Below are 24,570 nucleotides of genomic sequence, written 5' to 3' on the forward strand. Positions count from 1 at the left end.
CCCCAACTCAAGCCCTGACCATACTAAAACAAACAGACTACCCACCCCAACTCACGCCCTGACCATACTAAAACAAACAGACTACCCACCCCAACTCACGCCCTGACCATACTAAAACAAACAGACTACCCACCCCAACTCACGCCCTGACCATACTAAAACAAACAGACTACCCACCCCAACTCACCCCCTGATCATACTAAAACAAACAGACTACCCACCCCAACTCACGCCCTGACCATACTAAAACAAACAGACTACCCACCCCAACTCACGCCCTGACCATACTAAAACAAACAGACTACCCACCCCAACTCACCCCCTGATCATACTAAAACAAACAGACTACCCACCCCAACTCACGCCCTGACCATACTAAAACAAACAGACTACCCACCCCAACTCACGCCCTGACCATACTAAAACAAACAGACTACCCACCCCAACTCACGCCCTGACCATACTAAAACAAACACAGACTACCCACCCCAACTCACGCCCTGACCATACTAAAACAAACAGACTACCCACCCCAACTCACGCCCTGACCATACTAAAACAAACAGACTACCCACCCCAACTCACGCCCTGACCATACTAAAACAAACATAGACTACCCACCCCAACTCACGCCCTGACCATACTAAAACAACCATAGACTACCCACCCCAACTCACGCCCTGACCATACTAAAACAACCATAGACTACCCACCCCAACTCACCCCCTGACCATACTAAAACAACCATAGACTACCCACCCCAACTCACGCCCTGACCATACTAAAACAAACAGACTACCCACCCCAACTCACGCCCTGACCATACTAAAACAAACATAGACTACCCACCCCAACTCACGCCCTGACCATACTAAAACAAACATAGACTACCCACCCCAACTCACCCCCTGATCATACTAAAACAAACAGACTACCCACCCCAACTCACGCCCTGACCATACTAAAACAAACAGACCACCCACCCCAACTCACGCCCTGACCATACTAAAACAAACAGACCACCCACCCCAACTCACGCCCTGACCATACTAAAACAAACAGACTACCCACCCCAACTCACGCCCTGACCATACTAAAACAACCAGACTACCCACCCCAACTCACGCCCTGACCATACTAAAACAAACACAGACTACCCACCCCAACTCACGCCCTGACCATACTAAAACAAACAGACCACCCACCCCAACTCACGCCCTGACCATACTAAAACAAACAGACTACCCACCCCAACTCACGCCCTGACCATACTAAAACAAACAGACTACCCACCCCAACTCACGCCCTGACCATACTAAAACAAACAGACTACCCACCCCAACTCACGCCCTGACCATACTAAAACAAACAGACTACCCACCCCAACTCACCCCCTGATCATACTAAAACAAACAGACTACCCACCCCAACTCACGCCCTGACCATACTAAAACAAACAGACTACCCACCCCAACTCACGCCCTGACCATACTAAAACAAACAGACTACCCACCCCAACTCACCCCCTGATCATACTAAAACAAACAGACTACCCACCCCAACTCACGCCCTGACCATACTAAAACAAACAGACTACCCACCCCAACTCACGCCCTGACCATACTAAAACAAACAGACTACCCACCCCAACTCACGCCCTGACCATACTAAAACAAACAGACTACCCACCCCAACTCACGCCCTGACCATACTAAAACAAACAGACTACCCACCCCAACTCACGCCCTGACCATACTAAAACAAACATAGACTACCCACCCCAACTCACGCCCTGACCATACTAAAACAACCATAGACTACCCACCCCAACTCACGCCCTGACCATACTAAAACAACCATAGACTACCCACCCCAACTCACGCCCTGACCATACTAAAACAACCATAGACTGCCCACCCCAACTCACCCCCTGACCATACTAAAACAACCATAGACTACCCACCCCAACTCACGCCCTGACCATACTAAAACAAACAGACTACCCACCCCAACTCACGCCCTGACCATACTAAAACAAACATAGACTACCCACCCCAACTCACGCCCTGACCATACTAAAACAAACATAGACTACCCACCCCAACTCACCCCCTGATCATACTAAAACAAACAGACTACCCACCCCAACTCACGCCCTGACCATACTAAAACAAACAGACCACCCACCCCAACTCACGCCCTGACCATACTAAAACAAACAGACCACCCACCCCAACTCACGCCCTGACCATACTAAAACAAACAGACTACCCACCCCAACTCACGCCCTGACCATACTAAAACAACCAGACTACCCACCCCAACTCACGCCCTGACCATACTAAAACAAACACAGACTACCCACCCCAACTCACGCCCTGACCATACTAAAACAACCAGACCACCCACCCCAACTCACGCCCTGACCATACTAAAACAAACACAGACTACCCACCCCAACTCACGCCCTGACCATACTAAAACAACCAGACTACCCACCCCAACTCACGCCCTGACCATACTAAAACAACCACAGACTACCCACCCCAACTCACCCCCTGATCATACTAAAACAAACAGACTACCCACCCCAACTCACGCCCTGACCATACTAAAACAAACACAGACTACCCACCCCAACTCACGCCCTGACCATACTAAAACAAAGACATAACAAAAGAACTAAGGTCAGAACGTGGCAACTAAATAATAAATAAAAACTAAATAAAAAAGAATAAGAAACTGTACTATGAAACAAAGATAAATGATATAAAGAGTGATGGTAGAAAGCTTTGGAGCACCTTAAATGAAATTCTGGGCAAAAAGGCAAACTCTGCTCCGTCATTCATTGAATCAGACGGCTCATTCATCACAAAACCCACTGACGTTGCCAACTACTTTAATGATTTGCCAGCAACAAACACTGACACTATACATCCAAAGTATATCTGACCAAATTACGAAAGACAACCATTGCAATTTTGAATTCCGTACGGAAGAAGTGAAAAAAATTATTGTTGTCTATCAACAATGAAAAAGCACCGGGGTCTGACAACTTGGATGGAAAATTACTGAAGATAATAGCGGACGATATTGCCACTCCTATTTACCATATTTTCAATTTAAGCTTACTAGAAGGTGTGTGCCCTCAGGCCTGGAGGGAAGCTAAAGTCATTTCGCTTTGAGTAAAGCCAGAGTGTCTATGTATGCGGATGACTCAACACTATACACGTCAGCTGCCACAATGACTGAAATCACTGCCACACTTAACAAAGAGCTGCAGTTAGTTTCAGAATGGGTGGCAAGGAATAAGTTTGTCCTAAATATTTCTAAAACTAAAAGCATTTTATTTGGGACAAATCATTCACTAAACCATGAACCTCAACTAAATCTTGTAATGAATTATGTGGAAATTGAACAAGTTGAGGAGACTAAACTGCCTGGGTTGTAAACTGTCAGGGTCAAAATATATTGATACAACAGGGGCGTCAGGGTAGCCTAGTGGTTAGAGCGTTAGACTAGTAACCGGAAGGTTGCAAGTTCAAATCCTCGAGTTGACAAGTTCTGCCCCTGAACAAGGCAGTTAACCCACTGTTCCTAGGCCGTCATTGAAAATAACAGGTCTGTCTGTAATAAAGTGCTGCTCTACCTTCACAATCACCAAGTCCAGAACAGACTATGGGAGGCGCACAGTACTTCATAGAGTCATGACTACATGGTATTCCACATCAGGTAACTGATGCAAACAGTAGAATCAGACTTTTAAAAAAGTACACCTTATGGAACAGTGACTGTGACTGTGAAGGGGACAGTGACTGTGTTTGTGAAGAGACAGCCACACGTACTCTACAAACACATACGTTGTAATATTATTTTATGGTGGTGTTATACATTTTCTATTGTAGATATGTAGTGGTGTAATGATGTTATAGGATGTACTGTTTTATCTTTTGTTTTATGTGGTAATGTACTGTTCCTTAATGTGTTCGGACCCCAGGAGGGACGGCTGCTGCTAATCGGGAACCTTAATAAACCCCAGGAATAGTAGCTGCTGCTAATCGGGATCCTTAATAAACCCCAGGAAGAGTAGCTGCTGCTAATCGGGATCCTTAATAAACCCAAGGAAGAGTAGCTGCTGCTAATCGGGAACCTTAATAAACCCCAGGAAGAGTAGCTGCTGCTAATCGGGATCCTTAATAAACCCCAGGAAGAGTAGCTGCTGCTAATCGGGAACCTTAATAAACCCCAGAAAGAGTAGCTGGTGCTAATCGAGATCCTTAATAAACCCCAGGAAGAGTAGCTGGTGCTAATCGGGATACTTAATAAACCCCAGGAAGAGTAGCTGCTGCAAATCGGGATACTTAATAAACCCCAGGAAGAGTAGCTGCTGCTAATCGGGATACTTAATAAACCCCAGGAAGATTAGGTGCTGCTAATGGGGATCCTTAATAAATACAAATCCCAGGAGGAGACAGTCTCTATCTCTCTCTCTCTCTTTCTCAGTTCAATTCACATTTAAGGGGCTTTATTGGCATGGGAAACATTATGTTTACTTTGCCAAAGCAAGTGAAAAAGATCATAAACAAAACATAAATATGGGTTGTATTTACAATGGTGTGTGTTCTTCACTGGTTGCCCTTTTCTTGTGGTAACAGGTCACACATATTGCTGCTGTGATGGCACACTGTGGAATTTCACCCAGTAGATATGGGAGTTTATGAAAATCTGTTTTTTCAAATTCTTTGTGGATCTGTATAATCTGAGGGAAATATGTCTCTCTAATATGGTCATACATTTGGCAGGAGGTTAGGAATGGCAGCTCAGTTTCCACCTCATTTTGTGGGCAGTGTGCACATAGCCTGTCTTCTCTTGAGAGTCAGGTCTGCCTACGGCAGCCTTTCTCAATAGCAAGGCTATGCTCACTGTGTCTGTACATAGTCAACGCTTTCCTTAAGTTTGGGTCAGTCACAGTGGTCAGGTATTCTGCCGCTGTGTACTCTCTGTTTAGGGCCAAATAGCATTCTAGTTTGCTCTGTTGTTTCTTTCCAATGTGTCAAGTAATTCTCTTTTTGTTTTCTCATGATTTGGTTGGGTCTAATTGTGTTGCTGTCCTGGGGTTCTGAGGGGTCTATTTGTGTTTGTGAACATCTTGCTTAGGGGACTCTTCTCCAGGTTCATCTCTCTGTGGGTGATGGATTTGTTATGGAATGTTTGGGAATCACTTCCTTTTAGGTGGTTGTGGAATATAACAGCTCTTTTCTGGATTTTGATAATTAGTGGGTATCGGCCTAATTCTGCTCTGCATGCATTATTTGGTGTTCTACGTTGTACACTAAGGATAGTTTTTCGAAATTCTGCGTGCAGAGTCTCAATTTGGTGTTTGTCCCATTTTGTGAAGTCTTGGTTGGTGAGCGGACCCCAGACCTCACAACCGTAAAGGGCAATGGGTTCAATGAGGCAGGGTATATTTTTAGTCAGATCTTAATTTGTGTGGGAATGTGTGGGTTTTTTAAGGTGTTGTTTGTGTACATGGATCTCATAATGTTGTATGTTTTTTTTAATGACCTGCCTTTCCTTATTGTTCCGTAGTGTAATTCTGTATTGTTTTAGTGATTCACCATACTGAAGGCGTAGGCTCAGGTTTTCTGGGTAAACGCCCTGACCTTATTTTGGTTTAGGTCAGGGTGTGACTACGGTGGGTACGCTAGGTTTTATATTGTCTAGGGGTTTTGTATGTCTAGAGTTTTTGTAGGTCTAGGGGTTTTGTAGGTCTAGGGGTTTTGTAGGTCTAGAGTTTTTGTAGGTCTAGGGTTTTGTAGGTCTAGGGGTTTTGTAGGTCTAGGGTTTTTGTAGGTTTAGAGTTTTGTAGGTCTATGGGTTTTGTAGGTCTAGGGGTTTTGTAGGTCTAGGGGTTTTGTAGGTCTAGTGGTTTTATATTGTCAAGGGGTTTTGTAGGTCTAGGGGTTTTATATTGTCTAGGGGTTTTGTAGGTCTAGGGGTTTTGTAGGTCTAGGGGTTTTGTAGGTCTAGGGGTTTTCTAGGTCTAGGGGTTTTCTAGGTCTAGGGGTTTTGTAGGTCTAGGGGTTTTGTAGGTTTAGGGTTTTGTAGGTCTAGGGGTTTTGTAGGTCTAGTGGTTTTGTAGGTCTAGTGGTTTTGTAGGTCTAGGGGTTTTGTAGGTCTAGGGGTTTTGTAGGTCTAGGGGTTTTGTAGGTTTAGGGTTTTGTAGGTTTAGGGTTTTGTAGGTCTAGGGGTTTTGTAGGTCTAGGGGTTTTGTAGGTCTAGTGGTTTTGTAGGTCTAGGGGTTTTGTAGGTCTAGGGGTTTTGTAGGTCTAGGGGTTTTGTAGGTCTAGGGGTTTTTTAGGTCTAGGGGTTTTGTAGGTCTAGGGGTTTTTGTAGGTCTAGGGGTTTTGTAGGTCTAGGGGTTTTTGTAGGTCTAGGGGTTTTTGTAGGTCTAGGGGTTTTCTAGGTCTATGGTTTTGTAGGTCTAGGGGTTTTTGTATGTCTGTGTGTAGTTGCCTGTCAGCACTCGTTTGCTTCACGCTATTCGTTTTGTTAGTTTGTTAGTTTGTTCAGTGTTCATTATTTAAATAAATTAGAATGTACGGATACCATGCCTTGGTCTCATCATTATAACGAACGTGACATTCTGGGTCTCTATTTTTTTGGTTGGATAAGTTATTCTATTCCTTTCTTAAGTTGATGCTTTCTTCATCAAACCATTTGTGACCCGATTCAGGAAACTAGACACATGTCGCTTGTCATGTCTTCACAGGAGAACCCTTTGAATGTAAGAAATGCCTTCTCGAACACATAATCAAATCAAATCAAATTTTATTGGTCACATACGCATGGTTAGCAGATGTTATTGGTCACATACGCATGGTTAGCAGATGTTATTGGTCACATACGCATGGTTAGCAGATGTTATTGGTCACATAAGCATGGTTAGCAGATGTTATTGGTCACATACGCATGGTTAGCAGATGTTATTGGTCACATACGCATGGTTAGCAGATGTTATTGTGAGTGTAGCGAAATGCTTGTGCTTCTAGTTCTGACAGTGCAGTAATATCTAACAAGTAATCTAACAATTCCACAACAACTGCCTAATACACACACATCTAAGTAGAGGAATGGAATAACAATATATGAATAAGAATATATAAATATAAATATATAGATGACCGAGTGGCATTGGCAAGATGCAATCGATGGTAGAAAAATACAGTATGTGGGATGAGTAATGATATTGTCACGGCCGTCCTCCTCTTCATCTGAAGAGGAGAGGCGAGAAGGATCGGAGGACCAATATGCGGCGTGGTATGTGTTCATGATGAAATTTAATAAATAAAACACTGAACACTGAAACACACTATACAAAAACAATAAACAAAATAACGACCGTGAAGCTAAACGAGACCTGTGCTGAAACAAGCCATCAACATAGACAATCACCCACAAACAAACAGTGCAACCCAGGCTACCTAAGTATGATTCTCAATCAGAGACAACTAATGACACCTGCCTCTGATTGAGAACCATACTAGGCCGAAACATACAAATCCCAAAATCATAGAAAAACAAACATAGACTGCCCACCCCAACTCACGCCCTGACCATACTAAATAATGCCAAAACAATGGAAATAAAGGTCAGAACGTGACAGATATGTAGACATTATTAAAGTGGCATTATTAACAGTCTAATGTCCTTGACATAGAAGCTATTTTTCAGTCTCTCGGTCCCCGCTTTGATGCACCTGTATTGACCTCACATTCTGGATGTGTGGTGAACAGGCAGTGGCTCGGGTTGTTGTTGTCCTTGATGATCTTTATGGCCTTCCTGTGACATCGGGTGGTGTAGGTGTCCTGGAGGGCAGGTAGTTTGCCCCCGGTGGTGCCTTTTGCAGACTGCACCACCCTCTGGAGAGCCTTGCGGTTGTGGTCGGTACAGTTGCCTTACCAGGCGGTGATGCAGCCCAACAGGATGCTCTAAATTTTGCATCTGTAAAAGTTTGTGAGGGTTTTAGGTGACAAGTCAAATGTCTTCAGCCTCCTGAGGTTGAAGAGGCACTGTTCTGTCTTCTTCACACACTGTCTGTGTGGGTGGACCATTTCAGTTTGTCTGTGATGTGCAGAGGAACATAAAACGTTCCACCTTCTCCACTGCTGTCCCATCGATGTGGATAGGGGGTCTTCTTTGTTTTGTTGAATTTGAGTGAGAGGTTGTTTTCCTGACACCACACTCCAAGGGCACTCACCTCCTCCCTGTAGGCTGTCTCGTCATTGTTGGTAACCGCTACTTTTGTGTCGTCTGCAAACTTGATGATTGAGTTGGAGGCGTGCGTGGCCACGCAGTCATGGGCGAACAGGGAGTACAGGAGGGGGCTGAGCACGCACCCTTGTGGGGCCCCAGTGTTGAGGATCAGCGAAGTGAAGGTGTTGTTTCCTACCTTCACTCCCCGTCAGGATGTCCACATGTGAACTTTCATGTGCCTTAATAACAAACCATTTGTAAATACGAATAAAATGGTTTATGTTGTTAATTTTCTTAGGTTCCTCATCTTCATTTTTTAGATTTGATAGGGAAACTGGTAGGTCAAAAATAGTGTTTTAAAATAGGTTTTCTTCTGCCAAGTTTACATTTTCACTATGACAGTGCCTCTCTCTCTCTCTCTCTCTCGCTCTGCCTCTCCTTCACTTTCTCCCACTACCTCCCTCCTTCTACCTTCCTCCCACTCTCTCTCTCCCCCTCTCCCTCCCTCCCTATCTCCCCCTTCCTCTCCCCCCTCCTTCCTTCCATCTCTCTCTTCCATCAGTCTCCCCATCTCTCTTCCTCCCTCCTCCTCTCTCCCTCCCTCCCTTCTCTCTCCTTCCCTGCCTCCTTTCATCCTCCTTCCATCGCTCCCTCCTCCATCCCTCTCGCTCCCTCTTCCCTCCTCCCTCTCGCTCCCTCTCGCTCCCTCCTCCCTCCTCCCTCTCTCTCCCTCCCTCTCGCTCCCTCCCTTTCGCTCCCTCCTCCCCCTCGCTCCCTCCCTCTTGCTCCCTCCTTCTTCTCTCTCTCTCGCTCCCTCCTCCCTCTCTCTCTCTCTCCCTCCTTCTCGCTCTCTCCTCCCTCTCTCTCTCTCTCTCTCTCCCTCCCTCTCGCTCCCTCCTCTCTCTCTCTCTCCCTCCCTCTCGCTCCCTCCTCCCTCTCTCTCTCTCCCTCCCTCCTCCCTCTCTCTTTCTCGCTCCCTCTCTCTCTCTCTCTCTCACCCTCCCTCTCCGGCTGAAATGAAACATTCTTTCTGACAGCTTTTCTACTAACAATCACATGAGATGATATTACGTATTTTTTTATTCATAACTCTTGTTATGTGCCTATATGAGAAAGGAGGAAAGGCCTAGGGTATCTTTAATGTGGCTATACAGTATGAGGCACCGAATGTTTAATGAGTCATCCTCTGTCCTGAATAAATACTTACGTGAGCTACTTGATATTAGACATTTTTCTGGCTGTTGTGAATGGCTAATGTGTTTTCTGATCATTCATTTGCTGTTGAAATAATTTGCTATGCACTACATGCTTTCAGGTCGTTATTGTGAAGAGGTATGTGTTCTCTCATGTGTTAACATTGCCAAAGCAAGTGAGGCAGATAATATACAAAAGTGAAATAAACAATACAAATTAACAGTAAACATTACACATACAGAAGTTTCAAAACAGTAAAGACATTACAAATGTCAGATTATATATATATATATATATATACACAGTGTTGTAACAATGTACAAATGGTTAAAGTACACAAGGGAAAATAAATAAGCATAAATATGGGTTGTATTTACAATGGTGTTTGTTCTTCACTGGTTGCCCTTTTCTTGTGGCAACAGGTCACAAATCTTGCTGCTGTGATGGCACACTGTGGTATTTCACTTTCTCTCTCTCTCTCTCTCTCTGTCCTCTCTGTCTCTCTCCCCTCTCTCTCTCTCTCTCTCTCTATCTGTCTCTCCTCTCTCTCTCTCTCTCTCTCTCTCTCTCTCTCTCTCTCTCTCTCTATCTGTCTCTTCTCTCTCTCTCTCTCTCTCTCTCTCACTGTCTCTCTCTCTCTCTCTCTCTCTCTCTCTCTCTCTCTCTCTCTCCTCTCTGTCTCTCCTCTCTCTCCCTCTCTCTCTCTCTCTCTCTCTCTCTCTCTCTCTCTCTTTCAGAGTGTGGAGGTGAATGGGCAGAGTTATAAGATGGAGGGACTTCAGAAGTTCACAGAGTACTCGTTATGTGTTCTGGCGTTGAACCGCTACGGCCCTGGGATCAGCACAGAGGACATGAGCATCACCACGCTTTCTGATGGTACTACACTCACTCTCATCAGATTACTGTGTGCTTAACACTCACTGTCATTGTTTCCCTGACCTGACTCAGTGGTTCTTATTGGACAAGTTCAGGAAGACTCTCCCCGTTTCAGTCTTTTTTCTTCCGTTTTGTGCCTCATGAATAGACCCCTGCTGGGTTGCCTGTGTGTTTACTGAAAGTCACACTGTGACTTTCATGCCTTTCACTTCTGATTGCAGTGGGATAAACAGCTACATAATGAATGAAACTTAATTAAGAATTAATGACACAGTTTATCCTTTATTAAACTAATATCTCATTGCGTTTGACACACATGAGCTACCTGCAAGTTACGAGTCAGTGTATTCGTCCCAAAGGACACCCCATTCCCTGTATAGTGCACTACTATTGACCAGGCTGAAAGCACTATGTAGGGAATTAGGGTGCCATTTTGAACAGGATCGGTGTGTGCATTCGTACAGTCTATTTTCTTGTTAATCCATTTCTCGCGGTGTCACTCAACTCTGATAGCCCACATGGCACCGTCATGAAAGAGGGAGGGAGGGAGCGAGAGGGAGGGAGGGAGGGAGCGAGGGAGGGAGCGAGGGAGCGAGAGGGAGCGAGGGAGGGAGGGAGGGAGTGAGAGTTAGCGAGGGAGGGAGGGAGGAAGCGAGAGGGAGCAAGGGAGCGAGGGAGGGAGCGAGGGAGGGAGCGAGCGAGCGAGCGAGAGGGAGCGAGGGAGCGAGGGAGGGAGGGAGGGAGGGAGCGAGGGAGAGGGAGGGAGGGAGCGAGAGGGAGCGAGGGAGGGAGGGTGGGGGAGGGAGCCACATGGCACCGCCATGAAAGAGGGAGGGAGTGAGTGACAGGGAGGGAGAGGGAGGGAGGGGGAGGGGCATGGCACCGCGTTGGAACGGTCTGATTAGCTAGCACTGCTCCAGTGCTCTTAAAGAATCAGGACTGCCTGCCAAATGGCTCCCTATTCCCTGTGTAGTGCACTACGTTTGACCAAGGCCCATAGGGCTCTGTTAAATAGTAATGCTCTACGTGGAGAACGGGGTGCCATTTGGGACCTACCCACAGCCCCTCAAACTGCAGATTCAGTTAGTCACAAAGACAGTCCCCTGGGACCACAGCAGCAGCTCTCGTTCCATTGGATGGCTCCCTTTAGAACATTGCCTACCCACTCGTTCCATTGGCCGCCTCCCCAGGAACATTTCATACAGTATCTGCCTGCAGATAGAGGCCCCATCCTCTAGAAAACAGTCTGCACTACATTACCTGTAGATAGGAGACCCATCCTCTAGAAAACAGTCTGCACTACATTACCTGTAGATAGGAGACCCATCCTCTAGAAAACAGTCTGCACTACATTACCTGTAGATAGGAGACCCATCCTCTAGAAAACAGTCTGCACTACATTACCTGTAGATAGGAGACCCATCCTCTAGAAAACAGTCTGCACTACATTACCTGTAGATAGGAGACCCATCCTCTAGAAAACAGTCTGCACTACATTACCTGTAGATAGAGACCCCATCCTCCAGAGAACAGTCTACACTACATTACCTGTAGATAGGGGCCCCATCCTCTAGAAAACAGAACCAGAGGGGCTGTATTCTCCAACCAGAGGGGCTGTGTTCTCCAACCAGAGGGGCTGTGTTCTCCAACCAGAGGGGCTGTGTTCTCCAACCAGAGGGGCTGTGTTCTCCAACCAGAGGGGCTGTATTCTCCAACCAGAGGGTCTGTATTCCTCAACCAGAGGGGATGTATTCCCCCATAGAAATGTAATTACTAGAATGGCTATTGGCTGCCTCCCAGGAACATGTTCAGCAGGTACCTGCCTGCAGAGAGGAGACCTAATAATGTACAGGACCTGAGGCTGTATGTATTAAGTGTCTGAGAGTAGGAGTGCTGATCTAGGATCAGTTTTGGCTTGTAAATCGTACTGAATAAAATTAAACGAGAGGAGGGATCAGTACACCTCTGAGACGTTTGATAGCTACAAGAACCTGCTCTGTTGCGATTCCTGTTAGATCTACTCAAACTGACTTCTGTTTCATCATACAGTATGTGTACCGTGCAGCTAAACCGATCCTCCTGTTGGTGACAAGAGGTTTCTTTCCAAGATTTCTTGTCTCTCTCTCTCACTCTCACTCTCTCTCTCTCTCTCTCTCTCTCTGTCTCTCTCTCTCTCTGTCTCTCTCTCTCTCTGTCTCTCTCTCTCTCTCTCTCTCTCTCTCTCTCTCTGTCTCTCTCCCTCTCCCTCTCACTCTCTCTCTCTCTCTCTCTCTCTCTCTCTCTCTCTCTCTCTCTCTCTCTCTCTCTCTCTCTCTCTGTCTCTCTCCCTCTCCCTCTCACTCTCTCTCTCTCTCTCTCTCTCTCTCTGTCTCTCTCCCTCTCTCTCTCTCTCTCTCTCTCTCTCTCTGTCTCTGTCTCTCTCCCTCTCTCTCTCTCTCTCTCTCTCTCTGTCTCTCTCCCTCTCTCTCTCTCTCTCTCTCTGTCTCTCTCTCTCTCTCTCTCTCTCTCTCTCTCTCTCTCTCTCTCTCTCTCTCTCTCTCTCTGTCTCTCTCTCTCTCTCTCTCTTTCTCTCTCTCTCTCTCTCTCTCTCTCTCTCTCTCTCTCTCTCTCTGTATATATAAACTATTTTGTTTTGTTTCATTTTCGTCTTTCGTTATGGCTTTCATGTTGTCTCTGATTTGGATCCTAGTCTTCGACTGACTGGAATCAGACGTTGCTGTAGTTCCCTCTTTGCTGCTTCTCCCGGGAAAGAAGTCGTGGGCTATGATAGAAAGTTGCTAGTGGAGTTTGTTCGGCTTCATGCAGCTTTAATTGGATCAAAAGCTGGACACTACGCTGGGCTACTGAACCTCACCTTTAATTGGATCTAAAACTGGACGCTACGCTGGGCTACTGGACCTCACCTTTAATTGGATCTAAAACTGGAAGCTGCTATGCTTCGGTGGTATACCGTACACAATTTCTGGAGGACCGAGTTTTGAAATCAGTGGAATTATGATAGCTAAGGAGATGGAGAAGGTTCTGGCATTTGATTGCAAATATGCAGACCGAGTCAAAAAGAGAACACACACATGTTGTATAAAACGCCTGTCTCTGGATTACATCTTCAAACTAAGGGCAATCATGGCATCCATGACAGAGAGGGAGAAGCATCTATCCTTGTACAGTGGGGTAAAACAAGTATTTAGTCAGCCACCAATTGTGCAAGTTCTCCCACTTAAAAAGATGAGAGAGGCCTGTAATTTTCATCATAGGTACACTTCAACTATGACAGACAAAATGAGAAAAAAAATCCAGAAAATCACATTGTAGGATTTTTAATGAATTTATTTGCAAATTATGGTGGAAAATAAGTATTGCAAACATGCAAACAGCCTAACCAGCTCTGCTAGGGCAAGTAAAATGGTCAGTGAGTTTTTCTTTCACTTGTGTCTGGAAGTAGCTAGAAAGTTAGCCAGTTAACTTGGGTGCTTGACTGCTGTTAGGTCAGAACGGACAATCTTACAACGCTCTGAGTTTACGGACGCCCAGAGCACACTCTTAGCTCACTCAGGCACTCCAGAAAGAATTTACGAACACACCCGTAGTATAAACCAGCCTTTAGTCTTCATATCTTGGGTCGTTCAGATAGTCTATCTAGATTTTCAATTGGTCCTAATTAATTAACTGGGATTGGCTGTCTAACATCAAGCTATTGATTTAACTGTTAACTGTTAACCCTGGGATTATGACTGTGCTCTGCGGTAATTCTCCTGGATTGAAGAGGCCTTTTATGAACCCTTTCCAGCTTGAAGCATTTACAATGCAGCCCACTGATGTGTTGTCTGTTGTCTGTCGTGGAGATAGGAATGCAACCTGCAAGCCGCTCTGGCAGGCTTTTCACTTTATTTGTCATGTAGGCCTACTACTAAGGGTATCAAAGGCAGGCTGAGAGGAGCAGGGATCGGGGGGGGGGGGGGGGGGGGCAGGCTGAGAGGGGCAGGGATCGGGGGGGGGCAGGCTGAGAGGGGCAGGGATCAGGGGGAGGGGGGGGCAGGCTGAGAGGGGCAGGGATGGGGTGGGTGCAGGCTGAGAGGGGCAGGGATCAGGGGGAGGGGGGGGCAGGCTGAGAGGGGCAGGGATCGGGGGGGGGGCAGGCTGAGAGGGGCAGGGATCAGGGGGAGGGGGGGGGCAGTCTGAGAGGAGCAGGGATGGGGGGGGGGGTGCAGGCTGAGAGAGGCAGGGATCAGGGGGAGGGGGGGCAGGCTGAGAGGGGCAGGGATTGGGGGAAGGCAGGCTGAGGAGCAGAGATCCATCTCTCTGTCACTGAGATCAGAACCTATCCCACTAGACTCCCCTCTAATCGATCTCTTCCTCTCTCTCTCTCCATCCCCATCTCTCTGTCACTGAGAACAGAACCTATCCCACTAGACTCCCCTCTAATCCATCTCTTCCTCTCTCTCTCTCCATCCCCATCTCTCTGTCACTGAGATCAGAACCTATCCCACTAAACTCCATCTCTAATCCATCTCTTCCTCTCTCTCTCTCCATCCCCATCTCTCTGTCACTGAGATCAGAACCTATCCCACTAAACTCCATCTCTAATCCATCTCTTCCTCTCTCTCTCTCTCCATCCCCATCTCTCTGTCACTGAGATCAGAACCTATCCCACTAAACTCCATCTCTAATCCATCTCTTCCTCTCTCTCTCTCCATCCCCATCTCTCTGTCACTGAGATCAGAACCTATCCCACTAGACTCCACTCTAATCCATATCTTCTTCTTTCTCCAACCCCATCCTGAGATCAGAGCCTAGCCCACTCCGCTCTCTTATCTCTCTCTCCATCTCTCTCTCCATATCTCTCTCTCTATCTCTCTCCATATATTTCTCTCTCTCTCTCTCTCGGTCACTCTCCGTTCAGAGCAAGGTGCCAAAAGGACCCTTAGGGTCTCCTTTTCCTCCCAGCTCCTCTCAACCTCTCCCAGCTTCTCTCAGCCTCTCCCAGCTCCTCTCAGCCTCTCCCAGCTCCTCTCAGTCTCTACCAGCTCCTCTCAGCCCCTCCCAGCTTCTTCCAGTCCGTCTTAATCCCTCCCAGCTCTTCTCAGCTCCTCCCAGCCCCGAGGACTCTCTTATAGGTCCTGATTGTCTCATCGTATTACCTTCATTGCAGAGCTGAGAGGGTTAAGAGGGCTGCAGTCAAGTATCTTCAGTCAGATCCCATTAGCTGTGGCTTGCTGAATGTTTCAAATGAGCCCCAAGAGCTGCCTTTTTCTACCTCCTGCTTAATTAATGCTGTCGTAATGAATCCACCGGGCCGGCTGCAGCCACTTCTCTTTCTCTATTTACTGCCGGCTGGCTTCTCCTTTCTCTCTCCAAGGTAATTAATGACCTTTCGCCTCCTACATGCCGCCAGTCCACACGCCAGTCACTCGTCCACCACGGCCCAAAGCCATTCTGGTAGTTCGGTCCCAACGTACCCCTACCCGGCTGGCCTCACACATGCCATGCCATGACACCAACCTCCTTAGTACCCAACACCACCTGTGGACTGTGTACTGCCAGAACCAGGCTCACTACACCTCTCCAGTCAATTGTATGAGCTGCAAAAAAAAACTGTTTTGTAAATCCTATATTTGATAGTATCTAGCTGTCACTGATAACAATAAAAAAAATAATAACTGGGTTAAAATAATTGACACTTGAAATGGCTATAGTACTTCTTGTTTATAGGGACATTCTGGCTTAATTAGTCAGATGAACTCGTGGATAACGGTTGAATGTCTCTGAGGACAGTATTAGTATTAGTATTAGTATTAGTATATTAGTATTGTCATAGCGTTGAATATCGTTAAATGTGGAAGACTTTATATTATCAAATCAATTCTCTATGTGTAATTTAGTAATTCGATTAAACTAATCACGTTTACTTTAATTAAATAGAAAGTCGGGGCACCACGGGAAAATGTTCAAAGAGTATTTATTTCACGAATTAACTCTTCCGATATTTTCATATCTTATCGATTACAGTCACTTATTGATGTATTATTACTGAATCAGTCATATTATGAATGTCACAAACCCTTGGATATCTGCACGGACCCTAACATAGATCATGCATCAGTGATATACAAATTGGCTTAATTATTTATGTACTAACTAACTTAAATAAATCACAGAATTACATAAACACACACACACACACACACACACACACACACACTATAGGTCATACATTGTTTACTGACATGATAGAAAAGTCCCTAGTTGGCCGATATGACTCCTTGGTAGACAAAGGAAAGGGGCGGGGACTGTTCAAGAGCGGGAAACTCAGAGAAGATTCACTGTAATACAGTTGATAACTGCACTCATTAAATGCTAATAGTTTTTACGTGAACAGCCGCTCATTCGAAAAGAAATAGCATTTTGCATCTTTATGAGTGTAGTCTTTTGTTGTCCCTCTCTGCGATCGCCGGGTTCGTCTGCTGGATAATATCATCAGAGAGTCTCTGGTCTTTCGTGGTTTTAGTTGTTATATATGGATACTTCAGAGTACTGTTCGTAAATGTTCTTAGAACAGATGTGTTTAAGCTGCAGCCTGAATAATTCACTCTAGTTTGCAGATTTCTTAACCATTCGAGACATCCTGCTTACCCTGGGTCTCTTTGTCATCGAGTAGTACTTCTTCTCTTTTGAAATTTTGAGTTCCAGCCAATTCAAAGTATGATCTCAAGTCCCTGCGTTTTTGACCTTTGAGAGTTGCCAACCATTTCAACATGTAGCTACCGCTTCATGTTTTCTGATCTAAATGAACATTTTGTCAGGAGCCATCTCCTTGGAGTGCGGTTCCATGACGCCTGATGTCTGGGCTCACGGGGCTCGTCCACTGACTAGTAAAAGTGTTATATCTAAACAAGTATCTTGTTTAGAAGGCCAACATCACATTACATCTTCTCACAAATAGTTTCATATTTAATCATATACATTCCACAACATTTAGATGTAAATCTGATACATTGTGAAAGCTCTTAAAGTTACAATGTTTCCGTTATAACATCTTTAATGATATCACCATGCAGTAAATGTTGGACATGATTATTATTTAAATACCCACGGACCAACTGGTTGGAACACAGAAATATTGTTACGTTAGAAAAAACGTTGTGACCTTCAAGTTACTGTGCAATGTGGTAACAACGGGAATCTCAACGTTCATCTTGGCAGAGTGGGGAAAGGACTTTTGATATTTACGGCCGTCATAAAACAGACGACTTCCCGCTCTCCCCTTCTACGAGACAGAGCACGCTGTAGAGACGGACCCACTGTGACACTAATCCTTCTGTATGAAGGAAGTTAGAGATAGTTTTGCGAGCCAATGCTAACTAGCGTTAGCGCAATGACTGCAACGACTATGGGTACGCCACCTTCACCGAATATCATACTGTCCCTTTAACATCATCATGATTCACAAAACCAGAAGCAGTTTCAAAATATATGTGTAATGTTTCTTGTCGTAACCCCCTATAGCAGGTGATGGCAGTTATTTTCATGACCCCCCCCCATCCCCTCTATAATAATAGCTGTTTAAAGGATGGTGGTCTCCAGTGGCCTCTTCCTCTGAGTGTATAGAATGCTGTCATGATGGATGAGTTCTATAAAAAGGTCAGTCTTGTTACACGTCATTCATGTTAATTAATCAGGTCATTCTAAAGATTCTAAAAGGGTCGTTTCCATCCTGCATGCCCATTGGCCGGGCTGGAAAGGACCTGTCATAGATAAGGCTGGTGGAGTCTCTTTAATGCCACCATTTCCTTTGTTCTCAATGATATCTGATTAGGGATTTGTCCCAAATCCCTTTTCCCTATATAGTGCACTACTTTTGAATACAGGCATATGGGCCCTGGTCAAACGTAGTGCAACTTGGGACACAGCCACTTCATCCGTACCTAGTCAAAGAAGAAGAGCTCTGTTTCCTTCCTTCCTTCCTCTGACTGATTCAACCGTTTACCTTTTCTACAGGATATGTACTTCAATTACTTAAATGGGGTTCAATTTGATGATTCATGTTCAGTGCTCTACAGTGGAATAACAGACTTATTTTATTTACAGTTTTTCTCAATCGCTTTGGCTCAATTTTCGAACAATGATTTTTTTTTAAAACCTCTTTAAACCTCTTAAGGATTTTTTCAATTTTTGCCTAAAATGACACCCAATTCTAACTGCCTGTACCTCAGGAACTGAAGCAAGGACATGCAGTAGTACCATTTAAAAGGAAACACTTGGGAGTTTGTGGAAATGTGAAAGGAATGTAGAATATAACACAATAAATCTGGTAAAAGATAATACAAAGAAAAAATCAAACGTTATTTTGTATTTTTTGATACAATCATTTTTTAAATGCACGAGAAATGCCATAATGTATTATTCCAGCCCAGGTGCAATTTAGATTTTGGTCACTAGACGCAGCACTGTATGTGCAACGTTTTAGACTGATCTAATTAACCATTGCATTTCTGTTAAAAATGTTGTGTCAATACTGCCCAAATGTGCCTAATTTGTCATAATTTTAACTTTTCATACATCGGCATTTGTGGGTTCGATTACAGGCTCAAAATGACCAGAAACAAAGACCGTTCTTCTAAAACTCGTCAGTCTATTCTTGTTCTGAGAAATGAAGGCTATTCCATGCGATAAATTGCCAAGAAACTGAAGATCTCGTACAGCGCTGTGTACTACTCCCTTCACAGAACAGAGCAAACTGTCTCTAACCAGAATAGAAAGAGGAGTGGGAGGCCCCGGTACACAACTGAGCAAGAGGACAAGTACATTAGAGTGTCTAGTTTGAGAAACAGACGCCTCACAAGTTCTCAACTGGCAGCTTCATTAAATAGTACCAGTAAAACACCAGTCTCAACATCAACAGTGAAAAGGCGACTCCGGGATGCTGGCCTTTACCAGTACGTCCAGGTAAACCATTGGTGTGCACATGGTACAGGGAGTTCTACTGTACTTCAATGATGCTTGTATATACTTCTTGAAGTTGTCGATTCCCATAAGAACAGAAAACATTTCCAGTTTACTAAACTGTCTGATTGTAGAATATGCAACACTAACATTACATTTTGTTTCTGTGTTACTATATAGAGAATAATGGAGCTGGAAGGACCTGAAATGACCCACACTCTTGTATTTGTGGACGAGGCTGGGTTCAATCCAAAGGTAGTAGACGTGGCCGCAATCTCATTGGACACACCAGGCCAACGTAGGGGCAATACTGCCATTTCTGAGAAATGGTGTAAGCACACATATTCCACACATTGGGCATTATAACACCCAACTTCTCCTGGCCTTCCTGAATACACTTTACAGAGACACCAGAACACCAAAGAGGTTTAGTTAGACCAGATGATGTAATTGTGTGGGATAATGTCAACATCCACCGAACCAAAATTGTTAGGGAGATGGTTTGCTGCCCATAATGGAGTTCCTTCCACCATCCTCCCCCGTTCCTGAATCCGATAGAAGAGGTTTTATTCAGCATGGAGGTGGAAAGTGTATGACTATCGGGCACAAGATCAGATGTCTCTGTTAGATGCCGTGAATGCTGTTTTGTGAGGACATCACAGGCGATCATTGCAGGGGATGGTGGCGCCACACAAGATTTATCCCCCTGGTGCATCTCAAGGAAAAATATCAGATGTGATATTGATGACAATCTCTGGCAAGACAAGAACAACAGGAACAGCAAGAAGATGGGAACTTGTAGTGCGAGGAGATACGATGAAGTGTTTTTTAAGGAACTACTTTTCAGTGTTGCTTTTTTTTGTGTCATTTTGTGGCAAAATTTCTGTTCTCTCTCTCTATATATATGACTTTACATGTCAGAAATACAGTTGAAGTCGGAAGTTGACAAACCCCTTAGACAAGTACATTTAAACTCAGTTTTTCACAATTCCTGACATTTACTCCTAGTAAAAATTCCCTGTCTCTAAGGTCAAGTAGGATCACCACTTTATTTTAAGAATGTGAAATGTCAGAATAATAGTAGAGAGAATAATATATTTCACCTTTTATTTCTTTCATCACATTCCCAGTGGGTCAGAAGTGTGCATACTCAATAAGTATTTGGTGGCATTGCCTTTAAATTGTTTAACTTGGGTCAAATGTTTCGCGTAGCCTTCCACAAGCTTCCCACAATAAGTTTAGTAAATTTTGGCCCATTCCTCCGGACAGAGCTGGTGTAACTGAGTCATGTTTGTAGGCATCCTTGCTCGCACACGCCTTTTCAGTTCTGCCCACACTTTTTCTATGGGATTGAGGTCAGGGCTTTGTGATGGCCACTCCAATACCTTGACTTTGTTGTCCTTAAGCCATTTTGCCAGAACTTTGGAAGTATGCTTGGGGTCATTGTCCATTTGGAAGACCCATTTGCGACCAAGCTTTAACTTCCTGACTGATGTCTTGAGATGTTGCTTCAATATATCCACATAATTTTCCTGCCTTATGATGCCATTTATTTTGTGAAGTGCACCAGTCCCTACTGCAGCAAAGCACCCGCACAACATGATCAATCAATCAATCAAATTTATTTTATATAGCCCTTCGTACATCAGCTGATATCTCAAAGTGCTGTACAGAAACCCAGCCTAAAACCCCAAACAGCAAGCAATGCAGGTGAAGAAGCACGGTGGCTAGGAAAAACTCCCTAGAAAGGCCAAAACCTAGGAAGAAACCTAGAGAGGAACCAGGCTATGTGGGGTGGCCAGTCCTCTTCTGGCTGTGCCGGGTGGAGATTATAACAAAACATGGTCAAGATGTTCAAATGTTCATAAATGACCAGCATGGTCGAATAATAATAAGGCAGAATAGTTGAAACTGGAGCAGCAGCACAGTCAGGTGGACTGGGGACAGCAAGGAGTCATCATGTCAGGTATTCCTGGGGCATGGTCCTAGGGCTCAGGTCCTCCGAGAGAGAGAAAGAAAGAGAGAATTAGAGAGAGCATATGTGGGATGGCCAGTCCTCTTCTGGCTGTGCCGGGTGGAGATTATAACAGAACATGGCCAAGATGTTCAAATGTTCATAAATGATCAGCATGGTCGAATAATAATAAGGCAGAACAGTTGAAACTGGAGCAGCAGCACAGCCAGGTGGACTGGGGACAGCAAGGAGTCATCATGTCAGGTAGTCCTGGGGCATGGTCCTAGGGCTCAGGTCCTCCGAGAGAGAGAAAGAGAGAAGGAGAGAATTAGAGAACGCACACTTAGATTCACACAGGACACCGAATAGGACAGGAGAAGTACTCCAGATATAACAAACTGACCCTAGCCCCCCGACACATAAACTACTGCAGCATAAATACTGGAGGCTGAGACAGGAGGGGTCAGGAGACACTGTGGCCCACTCCGAGGACACCCCCGGACAGGGCCAAACAGATGCTGCCACCCCCGTGCTTCACGGTTGGGATGGTGTTCTTCGGCTTGCAAGCCCCCACCCTTTTCCTCCAAACATAACAATGGTCATTATGGCCAAACAGTTCTATTTCAGACCAGAGGACATTTCTCCAAAAAGTACGATCTTTGTCCCCATGTGCAGTTGCAAACCGTAGTCTGGCTTTTTAATGGTGGTTTTGGAGCAGTGGCTTCTTCCCTGCTGATCAACCTTTCAGGTTATGTCGATATAGGACTTGTTTTACTGTGGATATAGATACTTCTGTACCTGTTTCCTCCAGCATCTTCACAAGGTCCTTTGCTGTTGTTCTGGGATTGATTTGCGCTTTTCGCACCAAAGTACGTTCATCTCTAAGAGACAGAACACGTCTCCTTCCTGAGCGGTATGACGGCTGCGTGGTCCCATGGTGTTTATACTTGCGTACTATTGTTTGTACAGATGAACATGGTACCTTCAGGTGTTTGGAAATTGCTCCCAAGGATGAACCAGACTTGTGGAGGTCTACAATTTCTACAATCTTGGCTGATTTATTTGGATTTTCCCATGATGTCAAGCAAAGAGGCACTGAGTTTGAAGGTAGGCCTTGAAATACATCCTCAGGTACACCTCCAATTGACTCAAATTAGGTCAATTAGCCTATCAGAAGCTTCTAAAGCCATTACTTAATTTTATGGGATTTTCCAAGCTGTTTAAAGGCACAGTCAACTTAGTGTATTTAAACTTCTGACTCACTGGAATTGTGATACACTGAATTATAAGTGAAATAATCTGTCTGTAAACAATTGTTGGAAAAATAACTCATGTCATGCATAAAGTACATTGCTCTAACCGACTTGCCAAAACTATAGTTTGTTAACAAGAAATTTGTGGAGTGGTTGAAAAACGAGTTTTAATGACTCCAACCTAAGTGTATGTAAATCCCCGACATCAACTATATATAAACATGTGAATGTGAATGTTCTGTGTAGGTGTAACACATTGCTTAAAAAATAAATGTACTGTGTACGTACAAATATAAATGTCCTTTTTTCTGTGTACTACAGTATGGACTTTTCCCGGTGAACTTTGACCTGCCGTTGAAATCTGTATCTAAAAAGCTCAGTGTGATACACAATAAGCATTCAGCTAGACACAGCTGACCTTCTGGTATAGTATAGTATATTATAGTATAGTATAGTACAGTACAGTATAGTATAGTACAGTACAGTACAGTATAGTACAGTATAGTATAGTACAGTACAGTACAGTATAGTACAGTATAGTATGGTATAGTATAGTATGGTATATTATATTATATTAATAGCATAGTATAGTATAGTACATTATAGTACAGTATAGTACAGTATAGTATGGTATAGTACAGTATAGTATGGTATAGTATAGTACGGTATATTCTATTATATTAATAGCATAGTATAGTATAGTATAGTACATTATAGTACAGTATAGTACAGTACAGCACAGCACAGTACAGTACAGTACAGTATAGTACATTATAGTACAGTACAGTACAGTATAGTATAGTATAGTATAGTACAGTACAGTATAGTACAGTACAGTACAGTATAGTATATTATAGTACGGCATAGTATAGCACAGTACAGTACAGTACAGTATAGTATATTATAGTACGGTATAGTATAGTACAGTACAGTACAGTACAGTATAGTATAGTATAGTATAGTATAGTACAGTACAGTATAGTACAGTATATTACAGTACAGTATAGTATAGTACAGTACAGTATAGTATAGTACAGTACAGTACAGTATAGTACAGTATAGTACAGTACAGTATAGTATAGTATATTATAGTACGGTATAGTATAGTACAGTACAGTACAGTATAGTATATTATAGTACGGTATAGTATAGTACAGTACAGTATAGTACAGTACAGTACAGTACAGTACAGTATAGTATAGTATAGTACAGTACAGTATAGTACAGTATAGTACAGTACAGTATAGTACAGTATAGTACAGTATAGTATAGTATAGTACAGTATAGTACAGTATAGTACAGTACAGTATAGCATAGTACAGTACAGTATAGTATAGTACAGTACAGTACAGTATAGTATAGTATAGTACAGTACAGTATAGTACAGTACAGTATAGTACAGTATAGTATATTATGGTACGGTATAGTATAGTACAGTACAGTACAGTACAGTATAGTATATTATAGTACGGTATAGTATAGTACAGTACAGTATAGTACAGTACAGTATAGTATAGTATAGTATAGTATAGTACAGTACAGTATAGTACAGTATAGTACAGTATAGTACAGTACAGTATAGTATAGTACAGTATAGTACAGTACAGTACAGTATAGTATAGTACAGTACAGTATAGTATAGTACAGTACAGTATAGTACAGTACAGTACAGTATAGTACAGAACAGTACAGTATAAGTCAGTATAGTATAGTACAGTACAGTATAGTATAGTACAGTACAGTATAGTACAGTACAGTACAGTATAGTATAGTACAGAACAGTACAGTATAAGTCAGTATAGCATAGTACAGTATAGTATAGTATAGTACAGTACAGTATAGTATAGTACAGTATAGTACAGTATAGTATAGTATAGTACAGAACAGTACAGTATAAGTCAGTATAGTATAGTATAGTACAGTACAGTATAGTATAGTATAGTACAGTACAGTAAGCGGTCAGTGTCAACAAAACTGACATTTATATATAACAACCATTTCGAAACCAAAAACATCTAAACGTTTTGACCTCACCAGGACAAAACAATTGTTCATTTTGGTGTCGTTGGCCAATTTACCGACACAATAACTAGGCTT

At 43.8% G+C, this 24,570-nt stretch overlaps 1 protein-coding gene across 1 annotated transcript in view; it reads left to right on the forward strand.

Moving 5' to 3' along the window:
• Positions 1-24,570, forward strand: part of dcc (DCC netrin 1 receptor) — a 600,603-nt gene that overhangs the window by 398,581 nt on the left and 177,452 nt on the right. The window contains exon 11 of the mRNA XM_036936778.1: positions 10,188-10,326. Coding sequence (XP_036792673.1) covers positions 10,188-10,326 — 139 coding nt within the window. The remainder of the gene's footprint in view (positions 1-10,187; positions 10,327-24,570) is intronic.

Source organism: Oncorhynchus mykiss, chromosome 12 (assembly GCF_013265735.2).
Source record: "Oncorhynchus mykiss isolate Arlee chromosome 12, USDA_OmykA_1.1, whole genome shotgun sequence".
Lineage (NCBI taxonomy): Eukaryota > Metazoa > Chordata > Actinopteri > Salmoniformes > Salmonidae > Oncorhynchus > Oncorhynchus mykiss.